General features: G+C 45.8%; 1 protein-coding gene across 4 annotated transcripts in view; it reads left to right on the forward strand.

Annotated features, from left to right (window-relative positions):
- Window positions 1–15,042, forward strand: part of FOXN3 (forkhead box N3) — a 364,758-nt gene that overhangs the window by 188,824 nt on the left and 160,892 nt on the right. For all 4 annotated transcript variants that reach the window (XM_045505824.2, XM_074365166.1, XM_074365167.1 and 1 more), the window contains one exon: window positions 13,145–13,281. In XM_045505824.2, the coding sequence (XP_045361780.1) occupies window positions 13,145–13,281 (137 nt within the window). The remainder of the gene's footprint in view (window positions 1–13,144; window positions 13,282–15,042) is intronic.

The following is a 15,042-nucleotide window of genomic DNA, read 5'->3' on the forward strand; positions in this document are numbered from 1 at the left end:
GTGCTAGAACTGTGCTTGGCACACGGCCTGTCCTCAGCGTGAACAGTCACCGCCGTTCCTGCCACCACAACCGCACTGCTCGTGTGTGTGTGTAGCCCGAGTTCCAAGTTGGACTGACATGTAGGCCAGGTGACTCAGCAGCACACTGAGTGAGTTAAAATTTCTCGTGTATAAAATTTCCTTGGATAATCAAGGGCTGGCCGTTTTGGGAACCCTTGATTAATCACCATGACCTGGGCTGAGTGCGGTTGGGACGGATCCCGGCGTGTCCCTGGGCAACACACCAAGCTTCCCCGTGTCCCCCCGCCCCCGGGGGGAGATCAGAATACCGGCCGCAGGGGTCCTTGCTGAGATCCAGTTCGGGACTCTGGAGGCGGTGGCCAGAGAGAATTTTTACACTGAGATGAATTGTGCTGGGTAGTGTCTAAACTGGGGGTCTCCCTCCATGCGCTGTAATCAGGTAATTCAGAACCCCTGGCAAACTTTCTCCTTCGGTCCTCTGCTTGGCTATCAAGTCGCCTTGTATAATTGTCAGTTATTAATGAACCTCATTTGACCTTCTGGATGAATCTCTAGAGGACTGTTCTCTGTGTTCTGCCCCTCAGGCTGCAGTGAGGTCACAGGTGAGCTGAGGAGTGTCCAGAAACAGGTATGTTGCCCCTGTGGCCCAAATCTTCTAGGTCACTGTGCTGGTGGCCCAGGTGAATCCCCATAGTGACCAGTGCTCAAGTTTGACACTGGCCTTTCCAGGTGACACACATCACCTTGTCACCAAAGCTCAGCAGTTTGAGGAAGAGAGATGCATTTACTGAGGTTGGCAGCTCTGCCCCTTTGCAGGACATCACAGGAGCATAATCTGAGGATGATGTGATGATGAGGTGGAGAACCAATGTAATTTGCCTTTTAAATACAGCTGACCTTTGAACAATATGTGTTTGAGCTGCATGGGTTTACTTGTAGGCAGATTTTTTCATTAAATATATTGGAAAAATTTTGGAGACTCGTGACAATTTGAAAAGATTCACAGATGAACCGTGTAGCGTAGAAATATTGAAAAAAATTAGGAGACGTACAAAATAGGTGTTAGTTGTATAGGGTATTGGTAAGGCTTCTGAAGGTCAACAGTAGGGTGTTAGCAGTTGAGTTTGGGGGGACTCAAGGGTTTTACAAGGGCTTCAGCAGTGCCGGCTGTAGGTGGTCAGTGCCCCTAACCTGTGCGCTGTTCAGGGGTAAACTGTGCTCAGAAATGGGTCTCAGGGAGACCCAGTGGGAGGCCAGGTAGCTGAGGCCTCGCCAAGGTTTTCATGTGATTTCACATGGTTCCTAGGGTCCAGGTCAGCGAGTCTTTGGGGGAACCCTGTTCACTTACATTTTTCCTCAGCATTAATCGCAGGCTTGTTCATTCTCTAACTCCATCTCCCCTCCCCTGTCTCTGCCTCAAGCTTGGCCAGACCTGTGTTCTTTTGGAGTTCTGGGTTAGCCACTGCTTACCTGCAGTTCTGCTCAACACCCTCACTCCTCCAGCAACAAGTTCGGCCACACCCTCTGCCCCCAGTGCCCCCACCGGTTCTGTCCATATCTTGACCAGCACCTGTAAGAATTTAAAAGGAATCTCACAGTGTCATTTGGTCACTGTTGATTCCCCGACTTGGGTCAGGGATGCTTTCAGATTTATCTTCGTGGCGGATGCCACGACGTCAGGGCCTGGGCTGTGCTCAGACACCATTTATTGACAGCGTCTCCTTGGCTGTTGGAATCCTTGTGCTAGAATCAGAGCTACTGTAAAGGCAATTTCTCCTTCAAAGTGGGCCGAGTTGCTCATAGCAAAATGCTGTGGCAAAAAGCTGACTTCCCAGCCTGGGACCTCCTAGTAGAGGCCTCTTGTGGACCACCAGGGAGAGTGGGTGACTGGTTGGTCCCATGGCCAATGGCTACTCTTTACAAAACCAGCCAGCCTCCCAGCCACCCAGAGTGTATGTTCTACCTAGAGATAGGGTCTTTAAGATTGTTAACATAAATTAAAAAAAAAAATAAAAGGCCTTTACCATTAAACTCCTTAAACTCCGGCCCAGTCCGTACACACCTTATAACTGTAACCCTCACCTAGCTAGGCACATTCACCAACTTTTAGGTATGGAAATAAGGTGATCAAATTATATGTGCCAATTAGATAAGATCATATTGGGACATTTAAAAATACATGAGTAACTGCTGACAACCAGCAGATAAAGTGGCATGAGTGGGCCAGTTGTAATCCAACCACGGGTGTCTCCGTCAGACCCACAGGTGCCTTCGTCACCTTTCATAAAACAGCATTGCATTAATTATCATTTGCAGCATTTGAATCATTTTAAAGAAAGTAGAGGTACCAGAAAGGGTGCAAGTTCCATCCAGAGCTGAAGCTGGCTGTCACCTTCTCCCCTCTCCACTTCAGTTGTTTTATAAAATCCTTTCCTGGACTTGAACTTTTGAAATATCTGAGTTTTTATATCAGTGTAATGAATGATGAGTTTTACTTTCCCTCATATCTACTAGCTTTGTCAGTTTGCCTTTTAAATTAAAAAAAAAAAAGACATGAAAAAGACAATTTAGTATATGTCTGTTATTCTCCCATGTAGCCTCCTTGCAATTTGCTTATGCAATTTTAAGGTTGTGGGTGTGATGCAGACAACTGGTATTTAAAAATTTAAAAAAAGGAATATATCCACATTCCAAACTTTATCACATATCATCCTTTCCTGTTTTATATCAGGTGACAAATAAAACTTTGTAAATTTGCATATCTTTGTTTCTGTATTAAAGTTCTTAGCTGTTAAATGGTCATGTAGAATTTATTTATTTATCTGTATATGTTCTGTGTGTGTATGGGGTGGGGGAGAGAAAGACAGAGAGAGAGAATGGTTTGATGCCACAATATTCTGATTTCATTTGAGTAGTAATTTCACTCTTCGATGTGATGTAGCATGGCCGATATTACAAGTATATAAAACCACCAGCTCTTTATATTCCCTGTGTGTTTTGGGAGTGTAATTTTTTTGAACTTCTGTGTCCATATTCCTTCTCAGCCTGCCCAGGTAATATTGTGAGATTTCAGAAAGGAGAGAATAGGAATCTTTAAAAAAAAAAAAAAGAAAAGAAAAAAAGGGACACTATGAACTCATCTACAAAACAGAAACAGATCCCTAAGACTTAGTAAACAGTCTTATGGTTACTGGGGAAAGGGGGTGGGAAGGGATAAATTTGGGAGTTTGAGATTTGCAAATGTTAGCCACTATGTATAAAAATAGAGTTTTAAAAAGTGTCTTCTGTATAGTACAAGGAACTGTGTTCAGTATCTTGTAATAACCTTTGATGAAAAAAATATGAAAACGAATATATGTATGTATATGCATGACTGGGACATTGTGCTGTACACCAGAAATGGACACATTGTACTTGACTGTACTTCAATTAAAAAAGAGAGAGAAGAGGAATGCAAAAGTATATAACACACATCAAAAAAAAAATTAGAAAAGAAGGGAGAGAATAGTTGACCCTTATTCGCTAAAGGGCCCGAAAGGACAGACTGGTGACTAATTGGGAGAATCCCAAGATTTAATTGGATAAAAGCAATGATTTTAAAGATGCCAGTTCTTTGACTTTCTGACTTGGAGTATGAGGGTGCATGGCGCGCGCGTGCGTGCGTGCGTGCGTGTGTGTGTGTGTGTGTGTGTTCCCTTTCCTTTATTAGAACTTCCCAATGTCGAGGTTGACCATATTTATAAGTAGGGATATTGCAGGTGTTTTGATCATTTTATTATTGCTTGTTGTTAGTGCACCAGCTCCTGACTGCCTTTGGCAGTTGGTAAACAATAGTCTAGAGAATACAAAAAATAACTCATTTCAACCCAAACAAACACTTACTAGCTCTGCCAGCCTTCGAGAGTGGCGGGCAGGAGAAGAAACGGGGCGGCACCCAGCAGAGAGATTTCCTGTAGAACAAAAGCCCTGTAAATTCCAATCAACTGGCCTCCTCCTGCCATTCCCACCCCCACCCATCTTCACCTGCCAGGTTTCTCCTAAACACCAATTTAGTTTTAGGCTAATCTTGGTTGCTCTTTTGGTTTTATTTAGGTGTTAATGCAAAGAAATTATTGATTCTTACTGCATTGACTTAACACATATAGGCAATCTGTCCAGCTTCTCCACTATAGATGAAGCATTTCCTCCCATCTAAAAAGTTCCTTCCCCACCTGTCCCACCTGTGTTCCCTTGCCCCCACCTCCAGGGACATTCATTGAAGGGAGGAGGGTTTCAGAGACAGCTGAGGTGCTCTGGTGGAAGAGCTTCATCACAGAGGTCAGGTATCTGGATATTGTACAAGTGACATGGTAATCTTGCTTTCCATTTCCCTAGTTTTTGGAATACATCTGTAAAATAATAGCAAGGCGATTGCAGGAGTGGAGGAGATTTGTGTATCTGATATTCAGAGGAGACACCTGTTGTGAGTTTGAAATAGTCAGTGGCTGTGAGTCTCAGGGGCTCTGTGTCCAGCTCCTGATGTCAGCAAGCTAGGGTGGTCCTCGAGGCACGGAGGCTGCTCTCCCTGCCTGTAGGGGCCGCTCCCCGGAATGGAGCTCGATGGAGGCAGTGGGGCCAAGGTCTTGAGAGAGAGTCCTGCCTGGACCAAGGATATCATTGCTCTTTTTCATCTCTCTGCGTTTGGAAAACAAACAAACAAACAAAAGTATTTAGAGGTTCAAGTGGGCATTTAAAACATTACAAACAGTTCAGGAAATCCAAATGTCTAATGTGACTTTTTTTAAAAAAGCTTTATTCTGGAGTACTTGTCTATTTTGCTGTGGGAAACAATGATGTATGTAGAAAAAAAATTCTTTGTGACCAGTTTAGGTCTTTCTCCCTCTCTCCTTTCCTCCTTCATGTACTTGGTTAGTTCTTCAGATTATCCTAATAGTTTTAAAATTGTTAAATCCCCTGATGTCTTTAGATTATACATTATAGAATGTTAGGACAAAAAAGTCCTTTAGGAATCACTCGCTAAGCATTTTGTTGTGGTGTGATTTTACTGGCACTTGTTGGAATAACTCTTCTCCGTTCTATGTGTTTTTTTCCAGTATTGCCCCACCTCTCCTGTGACTGTCAGTGACAGGGAGGAGAATTAGCCTGAGTGTCTTTTTCACGTTGGGTGTGGTGTGAGGTGTATTCTATGTGGTGTCCCCTTATAAGCCCAACTTAACTTGGAGAAGAGTATGACCTCTGCTGAAGACACTGTCCGCGAGGACACGTGGTTTGTCCCTGGTAGCCTCACAGCAGGCGAGCGGCGCAGAGAGAACCACGCAGGTGGATCCCTTGTTGCGCGGGAACCACGTGCGGGGCTGCGTTCTGGAATGCTCCCTGGGAAGCCCCGGCAGGGCTTCTTGCCCCACTCACTGGTTAGTCAGTGAGGAGCGTTTGCCTCTCACCATCTTGAAGGTCCCGGGGACCGTGAGGCTCAGAAAGTGGGGCTCTGTCCTGGGACTCTGGTGGGGAAGTAAGAGGAGGCGGGGTGAGGACACGGTCTCCGAGGGGCCGCGCGCTCTAGCGGGCGGACCCGGGTGGGCGGGGCTGCGCTGAGCAGGGGGTGGGCACTGGGTGGGCCCGTGGGAGGGGCTGGCCTAATACCGGCTGTGCGCGTGCGCGGGAGGTTTCAGCCCCTTCCCCCGCAGGGCTCGTCCTTTTCCTCCTCTGTTGTCTTATAGCCCGTGGGCCAACGCACGCAGTCTTTTTATCGTGGTGTGTCATCTGTCCTCCTCTGGAGGTTCCACACCCTAAAAAATGGACCCTGCCTTGCGTCATGGTTACAAGTGTTGTTAAATGGCCTGCTTCAAAATGAGGCACAGAGGGCATCCCTTCTTCAGGGCCACGGAAGTTTGAATGGGTTTGTGACCCACTGAAGTCTGGATTCTGGCCTGGTCTGGGGCTGAGGATGAGTTTTGTGGGAATGGGGGACCTGCTGCTCTGAGGGTATCAGCACCTGCCCACCCTTCATCCCAACCTCCATCCCGCCTTCCCTCTTCCAATCCCCAGCCCTCCTCTTTCCCAGGCCCCCTATGTCCCCTCCCCTATCTCTTTCCCCCTTGCTAACCCCTCTGCCAGCCCCCAGCCCTCCTTGCTTCCCTCCTTCCTCCTTGGTTCCCTTGGTCCTGAAGAGCCTCGGCTGGAGCCAGGGTAGAGGAGGAGGCAGCAGTTGGAGGAGGAAGGTGGGAGCAGAAATGCAGGACCAGCGTGTGGGGAGCTGCATAGGGTGCCCCAGGGGGTAAGCGAGGTGCTCGTAGTGAGGCGAACCTAGGCTGTTTCCATTTTAAGCCTGCCTTCTAGATCCTGGGAGAACACCTGTATGTTGGGTAGAATAGCAACTTGATGAAAAATGTCAGCTTCGGGTCCTTATCTGTGAAGCTACAAGTGTCGTTTGGTACAGACTGAGTGGAGCTTATCAGATCCCGTTTCCAGCCTGAGCCCACAGGTCCTGAGAAGAGTAGGGAGGCCTTGGAGGCCCAGCCCCCCATCGGGAGACACTTCCCCTATCCAAGGCGGGTTCCTTTTGCCCGTCCCAGCTCTGCCCACGTGGGCGTTATTCCCTGCCTGCTCCAGGGCAGCATGGAGGGCAGGGCCTTTCCACCCAAGGAGGTGGCGGGTTTAAGCTCTGAAGGGCAAGAACTCCCTTGGGAAAAGCTGGGCTGCCACAGGGCCTGGCACCTGGGCCTCATTGCACAAAGTGATGACTCAAAGCAAGAGGCTTCCTCAAAGTCTCTGATCCCTTCCGGCATTACTCCCATGCCTAGGTCTTGGCTTTGTTCTATTTTGAGCCTTTCATTTCCATCTCTACCTTAGTACGTCCGATATAAAGTGCTTCCTTCGGACCAAGGAAAGCACCATCAGACGGTGGAAAACAAATTGCCACATGTGATTCTTTTTTTTAGATGAAGTTTGCATTATGTCACAATTTGGCAAGTACTCCTCCAGCAGGGCAGGGCCTGCATGTTTTGGAGCTTGGTGTCAAGGAAAGCTGGCTATTTAACATTTCTACCATCGTGATCAGGAGAGCAGTATTTGTTGAGCTTTTGTTATGTGCCATGCACAGTATTACCTCATTTAATCTTTGCAACAGCCCTGTGAAGCAGGTATTGTTATATCACTCCCATTTTATAAATGAGGAAACTGAAGCTCAGAGCAGTTAAGTAACGTGCCCAAAGCCACACAGCTGGGAAATCCAGACAAGGCTTGGTCCCAAGTGTCTCTGACTCTAGTGTCCATGCCAACCAAGTAAGGGCTACTCTTTGAAGACTCAGTAATGTGCTTCTAGCTGACTTTGCGTGTGTTTCATACCCACCCATAACAGAAAAATGGTGGTGTTGGGAAGCCAGGAAGGAGGTGGGGGATTAAAGCCGTATGTGTACTAAGTAATCTGCAGTAACACATTCTCAAAGCATAGAGTTACAAGCCTGTCGGATGACTTAATCTGACCAACTAATTTATGGATGAGAGACCGAGCCCCAGAAAGGGAGAGTGAGCTGCACCTGCACAGTGATTTCACACACAGTGCTGTCAGGTGCAGCTCAAAAATGCCAGTATGTGTTCTTATTAGTGATGAGCTTACCTCCTCCAGTGAGAGCCCGTAAGTCCTCCCTCCCCCATCCCCCTACACGTCCCCCTTTCCTGCCTTGGAGCACATGATTTAGATCATCATTGGCACCCACCCCCAACCCCACAGGACCCAGCGCACTCTCTTCACCCCTGAAGACCCCTTACCTGATTTTAGGTTCTCAAAACAAAGGAACTTTGAGTTCAAACCCTGGGTTCAAGTATAGGAGCCATAGGGAGGGAGCAGCCAACGATGGCCTATGTTTTTGTAAATAAAATATCATAGAAGCTCAGCCACATCTGTTCAGTTACGTCTGTGGTTACTTTGGCTCTGCAACGGCGGAGATGAGTGGTTGCAACAGAGACCTTATGGCCTACAAAGACTAAAATATTTACTCTGACCCTTTAAGAAAACGTTTATCAACCCCTGCTGTAGAAGAGTCAGTTGATGTTAAACCTCTAAAGCCAGTCTGTCTCAGATCAGCCTTTCTGTGTGCATGAGCTTTGGCTATAAAGGTTGGGGTCAGTGAGGGGACAGCAGAGGGGAGATAGTGGCTTGTGTCCAGCAAGTCCTTTCAGGTACCTTAATCAGTGGTTCTTAATACACAGACATCTCAAAGGTTATATGTTCACATGAGCTCTGGATTCCCCCCTCCCAATCTGTGACCTAGTTACTTACTCATCTCAAACCATTATTCTCTTTTCTTTACCTGCCACTTCTAATCCATCACCAAGTCTGGTTGGTTCTCCAGATTACATCCTGAAGCTGTCCTCCTTTGTCCGTCCACTGCTGCCACCTGGTCACCTCGGGCCTGGGCTGTGGCATCAGCGGGTCCTCTTCCATTTCCGACCCATTTATTTTTCACACGGCAGCAAGTTCCTGTCTTCTAACTCACCGCTCTATTTCCTTCACAGCAGGCATTACAGTCTGTCATGATCTTGCTTGTGTCTTTCTTTCCTTACTGTCTCCTTCTCCCTCCAGAATCCAGGCTTCAAGAGAGCAGCTGCCTTTCTGTATTGTTTTGTATTCACTAGTGCACCCCCGGGTGCCTGGCATGCAGTGGGTACCATATGGGTGAGGGAAAGGACAGGAGTGGGTGGTGTTGGTAACACCCTTGGAGACAGCATATCAAAAACATCAAAAGGGCTTGTTTCAAATTCACCACAAATGCATACCCAGCTCCCTGGCCCATTTTGATATGGGTCCTGCCTCATTAACCCCCTTCCCCAAGCACAGCCCCTCCCCCGCGCTGGGCATCACAAGGAGGGAGGGCCGCCTTCACTTCCAGAAGAGGGCTTTCTCCCTCAGAAGCCATGAGGAGGAAGGAAATGGAAACCGTTTTCTTAGAAGCGTGTGCTACCTTGTAATCCAGTGTACACCAACACACGTGTGTACTCACCTACACAATTCTCAGCATGTCGCTTTAGTACAGATACTTTCCAGTCTATTCGGTTTGGTTCTATTCTGTTCCACGAAGGCAGTGCTGATTGTGACCCATTACCTTGATTTCATGTCCCGTTAATGTATCATGGCCGAGTTTGTAAATAATGTTTAAAATATGATACGTATCCTCAGGAACGCACAGCCCAGTGTGTGGCCGACTGACCAGGGCTGCCGTGCGGGTCTGGAGAGCTGTAGGAGCTGCCAGGGACCCCCCAGGGCCCAGCCCTCTCAGAGAAAAACACATTATCTTTAGATGTAAGATTTAATTTAGATGTTACTCTTACCTCTTTTTTCTAACCTTTCTCACAGAACAGTTCTTTCTGCAATATAGGTTCTCCTTGTCTTTTCCCCTGTTATGAACTGATGTTTTTATTGCTAACAAGGAGTTGGGTGTTATTCCCCAGGTGATTTTTAATTAAAACAACAACTTGGCCTCATCTATATGTTTTCACTCATTTTTTCCTTTTACTTTTCACATTAGTTTTCTCAAGCTGTGTGTGTGTGTGTAAGAAAGGTCTTCCTTCACAGATATGTTTTTGTCTTAAATACATATATGTACATATATATTAAAATAAATTTTTTAAAGATGAAAATGTATCTTTGCATGGAGATCTTTCTTCCATAAGGGAAGAAATTCCTTATTTTGAGTTACTTAACATTTAATAGTGCATGGTCCTCACAGTTATTATGGTAAAAGAAAGAAAATCATATCCTTTAGATGAGATGCAGATAATTCTGAAAGCTTTGACCCTCAAACTTATTACACAACACTAATCACATTACATCCCTCTCTCCCCTGTTAGGGGCATTAAATGTAATTTTTCCTGGCCGAATAAACTTGAGCATTCTCTCCTCTGCATATTTCCATTTTAAAAGTTTTCAAGTCAACCTTTTTACTATTCTGACTGTTACCTGAAACCAAGGAGAATGCTTGCAAATAAGATGCAGTGCCAATACTAACTCCTATATATAAAATAGATAAACAGCAAGGTCCTACTGTACAGCACAGGGAACTATATTCAGTACCTTGTAATGGCCTATCATGGAAAAGAACATGAATATATACGTATGTATAAATGAACCACTATGCTGTTCACCAGAAATTAACAGAACATTGTAATTCAACTATACTTCAATTAAAAAAAAAGAAGTTAAAGAATTTAAAAAAAGAAAAAAGATGCAGTGGCAGCCCTTTTCTTGCTCCTTTCAAGCTCCGCCTAGAACTGTCCACTGTAAAATCACTAAAGGGATTAGCGGGACCAACAGTGTCCCCATGGGTATGTCCTGAAGATGCTTTTAAAAATTTTTTTCTCTCTGGAAATTCTAAGTGTGAGATATTGAAATTGCTGTCTGGTCCGTGAAAAAAATCTGTCGGCAGTTCCAGACCACCCCGGCCGGAACATGCAGAACTGATGAAGGTGGGGATTGTGATGACTCAAAGCGCAGGCGGATGCCCACCCGCGGTGAGCGGTGGCCCTGACTACGTGCTGACCAGGTTCGGAGTGAAACCTCAGCTTGATGCCCAGCGTGCGAAGACCTGGGCAGAAGAAAACTTGCAGCAGCGGACAGCTTGTTGGGAGCACGGGGCAAGTGACAGGGGGTGAGGGGTGCATGGAAGGCAGGTGGGGGGCTGGCGGAAATCAAGGGGGAATGAAGGGAACTGCTAACGCCAGGTCCGTTTGCTGGAGGCCCTCCCACTGCCCTGCTGGAATTGGGCACTGCTTTTTTGATGGACGGCTGTGGGAAAATCAGATATTGAAAGGCATTGCACAGCCAGCTCTGTTCCCTTTCTTCTGTTCCTGACCCTTGCCCCCCAGATACTGAGTGCCTGTAGGTTCTCCACTATTCTGGGTATTTCCAGTCATGCCTTGGCTGGGCCCCACACCTGGCTCTAAGGGAGCAGGGGGTCTTTGTTTTGCCAATGAGGAAGCCAGGACTTTCTGTGGGACTGTGATTTGCCCAAGGCCACACAGGAAAGAACACCCGTTCTTATTCTAACTCTGCCTCCCTCTTGTACCTGGATCAGTTACCTTGTGGACCCCACCCACCCCCATCTTGCGGTATTTTTTCCTCTTTTGGTCAACAGTAGTGCAGTGTAATAAACAAGATGCTTGGGATTAGGAGAAACCACGTTCTTGGCTTATTGTTATTTCCCTTCATTTCTTTGTCATATTTTTTATTCCCTGTAAGATTAAACGGCCCCACCCTGAAAGCCAGCTTGATGAAAAGAAAAGCCCTGTGGTTCCCAGAACTGAGATAATCTCATTGCAGAAACGTTTGGGTTGCACATGGGCCCTTGGCCCTCCCAGGAGCTGGTCTGGGGACTTGTCTTCTAGTGGATCAGAAAGGCGGGCCCCCTGGCAGCCTTTGAAGGAGTCGGGCCGGGACCACTGCAGCCCAGCAGTATCCCTGCTTTCATGGTTGGTTTTACAGTGTCCAGATTTGGTGGTTAGTGGCCCGGCCCCTCCTCCCGACACCTCTCCACCCCTCGGCTTTCGTTCTCTTCTAAGTGTGTCTGTAGCTTTCCCCAAAGGACAGAATGGAGGGTACAGGGCTGATCACTGATGGCCTGCCTGCTTTACCCAGAAAATCTCATCCATCCCCCTGAACTATTTTGGACTTGAAAATATACACATGCTAGGGAAGGCCACGTAGGGATGTTGACTTTTCCAAAGTTGAAATCTTTCATGTCTTTAAACATCCAGATGGTTAAACTAGGAACTTTGGTATTAAGCCGAGGTAGGTCAGCCTGACTGGGATTGGCTTTGGGGTCAGGCCTGCACCAGAGGGGGTGGGTGACGGGGGTGATCAGAGACTCCAGTCCCTGACCTTTGACTCTGCTTTGAGCGGTTCCCTGTGCCCAGTGCACCAAGGCTGTAGATAGTAAAGAATTTCAACGGGGTCTGTGAATGAAATAACTGTAAGTAAACTATTTGGTAAACTGATGACTGGAATACAGATTATTAAAACTTCTTTAAAGATTTTAGGAATCACTTATTTTTAGTTCTCCTTCTGAGGGATTTTCTTGGACTTTCCCCCATGTAATAGTTACATGATTTTCTTATTTGCTTTCTAAATCTTTCTGTCGTCAAATAGTTGTGAAAATAAGAGTCAGTTGGCTGGAGGCATGGGGTGGGCCCGCGTTGATATAATTTGACTTCTTTTCTCTCCAAATCAGTAAATATTTACAAATGACCTTATCAAGCAGCTTGGGTACATTCAGTCACTTGCAAGCGTGCAGCCAGAGCAGGGGCCGCCCATCGGTCTGCCGCCACTGCCAGCGGGCCTAGAGGAAGACCTCACATTTGCTTTATAAAATGCTCTGCACAGAACGAAAGCTTCCAACTGAGAGTGGGCCTCAGAGCACGTCTCCCTCTTCCATGGAGACAGCTCAATAAAATTTGCATTTTGAAGTTTAACTTCTGAAGAGTCGGGTCTGGAGCAGAATCCTGGGAACTGAGGCATCCAAAAAATAAATACTGGATTCTGGCTTAGGGTTACCACTGCTGCCTGGGCTCTTTTGTGTCTTCGGGAAGGTTATTCCAGAATTCCATTGGAAGCTTAAATGTCGTTCTTTTGTAAGTAGGAAAAAAACAAGTGGATTACTTTTCTCTTTTTGTAAAGTGGCACCCTGTCATATGGTTTGAAAACGTAACTGTCAAATATTTAAAGCAGGGACAGAATTTTGAGGGTGTCTCTGGCCCTCTTTTCCCCTCAACCCTTGAAACCTGACACATTTAAAACTCACTTTTAGAAGAGAAGACACATGTTCTTCAAATTTGACACTGAAAAATAATAAAGGGTTTTGGTCTGTAGGATAGAAAAATTACAATATTATTGTATCAACATCACCTGCAAATAACTTGTTCATTTTGTCAAACTTCATAGGAGTAGACGGAAGTGCATCGTATGGTATTCTGCTGTCAGAGTATAATATTGTAATTAAGGCTGGCAAACAGTGAAGAAAGAAGAGAATGGCTTTTAAACATAAGTAACTATGATAATAAATCTACATCTACTTGCTGCAAAATACTTACTGTCTCTATATTAATCACTTCTGTATTTCAATTTTTTTTGCAGAGTATCGGGAAAGGGTCATTGTGGTGCATAGACCCAGAGTATAGACAAAATCTAATTCAGGCTTTGAAAAAGACACCTTATCACCCACACTCGAATGTGTTCAATACACCTCCTGCCTCTCCTCAGGCATATCAAAGGTAAGCCATCCAGACTATTCTTTTTTTTTTTTTTTTTTTTTTTTTTGTCTACTGAAGTTGCATTATTTTGGCAGGGACAGGCACTGAAACTAATCTAATAGGCTGTATGATTTTAAAAATAACTAGATAAGTGAGAAAGAAGTCAAGCAGTCTTGCAGGCATGTCCATTGTATTTTCTGCAAACCTTACCGCTTCTGCTGCTTTGGAGGAATGTGTTTCCTTCCAGAAGGGCATCGTGGTGGGTGAAATAATGTCTTCCCGGATAGAAACATTTACAAAGGAAAGTCGACAGCTTTAACGTCTCAGTGTGTGGCGGTTTGTCAGGATGAGAGTCCAGGAATGAGTCAGGTAAGCGAGTCTGTCTTCCCATCATCTGAGCAGGAGTGGCTCCAGGTGTTTCACGGAAGGACCCACTCCGCTGTTGTCATCCCCGTCTCCATGTAGACGGTGCTCCAGAGCGATCACTTTGTTGTGGTTACTGGGTGTTTGGCTCTTTAAGGAAAAGAGCAAAGAACAATAGAGACTTCGCTCCTCAGATGCCCATTTGTTTTGAGACTGAGGTCACGGGTGCCATTTTTTACAGAGATGTAATTGGAGGGGAGGATGCATGGCCTGTCATTTGAAAAAAAAAAGGAGGGGGGCGTTAATGTTAGATTAAAAAAAATAACCACGTAACAGAAAACCAAACTTTAAAATTGGTTTTCTCTTACATGGTGCTTGGGTTTGAAATCTGTTCTTCAATTCTACCAAAAAAAATTTTTTTTTGTTTAATGTATAGAAATGTTTAACCACCCAGTTAAGAGACATGATCCTTGGACTTCAAGTTCATGTCAAGGAGGAATGCATAGATTTCAGTAAATTCACAGTCCACATCATTGCAGATTCTTTCCCTAGTCTGGTGTTTGTTTTGCAGAAGGGAACACAAAGTGATCATCTAAAACAGCATTAATGAAGTTCTTGTGCATCTCAGTTGAGAAGCATTCCATCACAGGCCCTAGACAATCAGGCTTCAGCAAGAGACAGGGAGGAACAGCTGGGCTCTCTGAGAAGACTGCTGTATGTCTGCCTTTGCTAGGCGATTAGCGTGATGGTAGCCATAGCAACCGCAGCGTCTCCATAGTAACGCGTAGCCTAGACAGGTGCAGTTGCATCACAAGGCTGTTTGTTGCCTGGCAAAAGGACAGGCCATTAGTACTTAGATATACGCTGTTGCCTTAGAAACAAATAGCCCTACATAGCAACTACAGTTGGTTTGAAAGATTTGAGGGGGAAAAAAAAGATTGTAGCAGCTTTGGGGTATGTTCATAAAAATCAGTGGACGCATACTTTATTGGAAATGACAACTTGAGGTCATATAGCTGTAGGAGATAAAATGGGATTTTCCAGAGCAGCTCAGCCAACATTGTAGAATTGTCCAGAAGGGCAAAGCCATATGCTTGGTTTTCTCCTTGTGGCCGGAGCCACTCCTGAAATGGGAGAGAACCGGGATTGGGGTGGAGACTTGCCGACATACACAGTCAGTGGGGGAGGGGGTGACCCTTGCTACTGGAATGGTTCCCGGAGTCTCGTGTTCCTTTGTCATTCTGCTCTTGTATCTCGCCAGACCCCACAGTAAACCCTTCCCTTCCTCCCAGTTTGTACCTCGGAAGTGTTTCATATCCTTTTAGTTTGAAGAAGTTAAGACCATAAGTGTTAGTCACTGGGTCTTATCATTGGTTCATTTAGACTAGTATTTTGTTGCCAAACATGACCCCAGGGGAA

This window comes from Camelus bactrianus, chromosome 6 (genome assembly GCF_048773025.1).
Source record: "Camelus bactrianus isolate YW-2024 breed Bactrian camel chromosome 6, ASM4877302v1, whole genome shotgun sequence".
NCBI lineage: Eukaryota > Metazoa > Chordata > Mammalia > Artiodactyla > Camelidae > Camelus > Camelus bactrianus.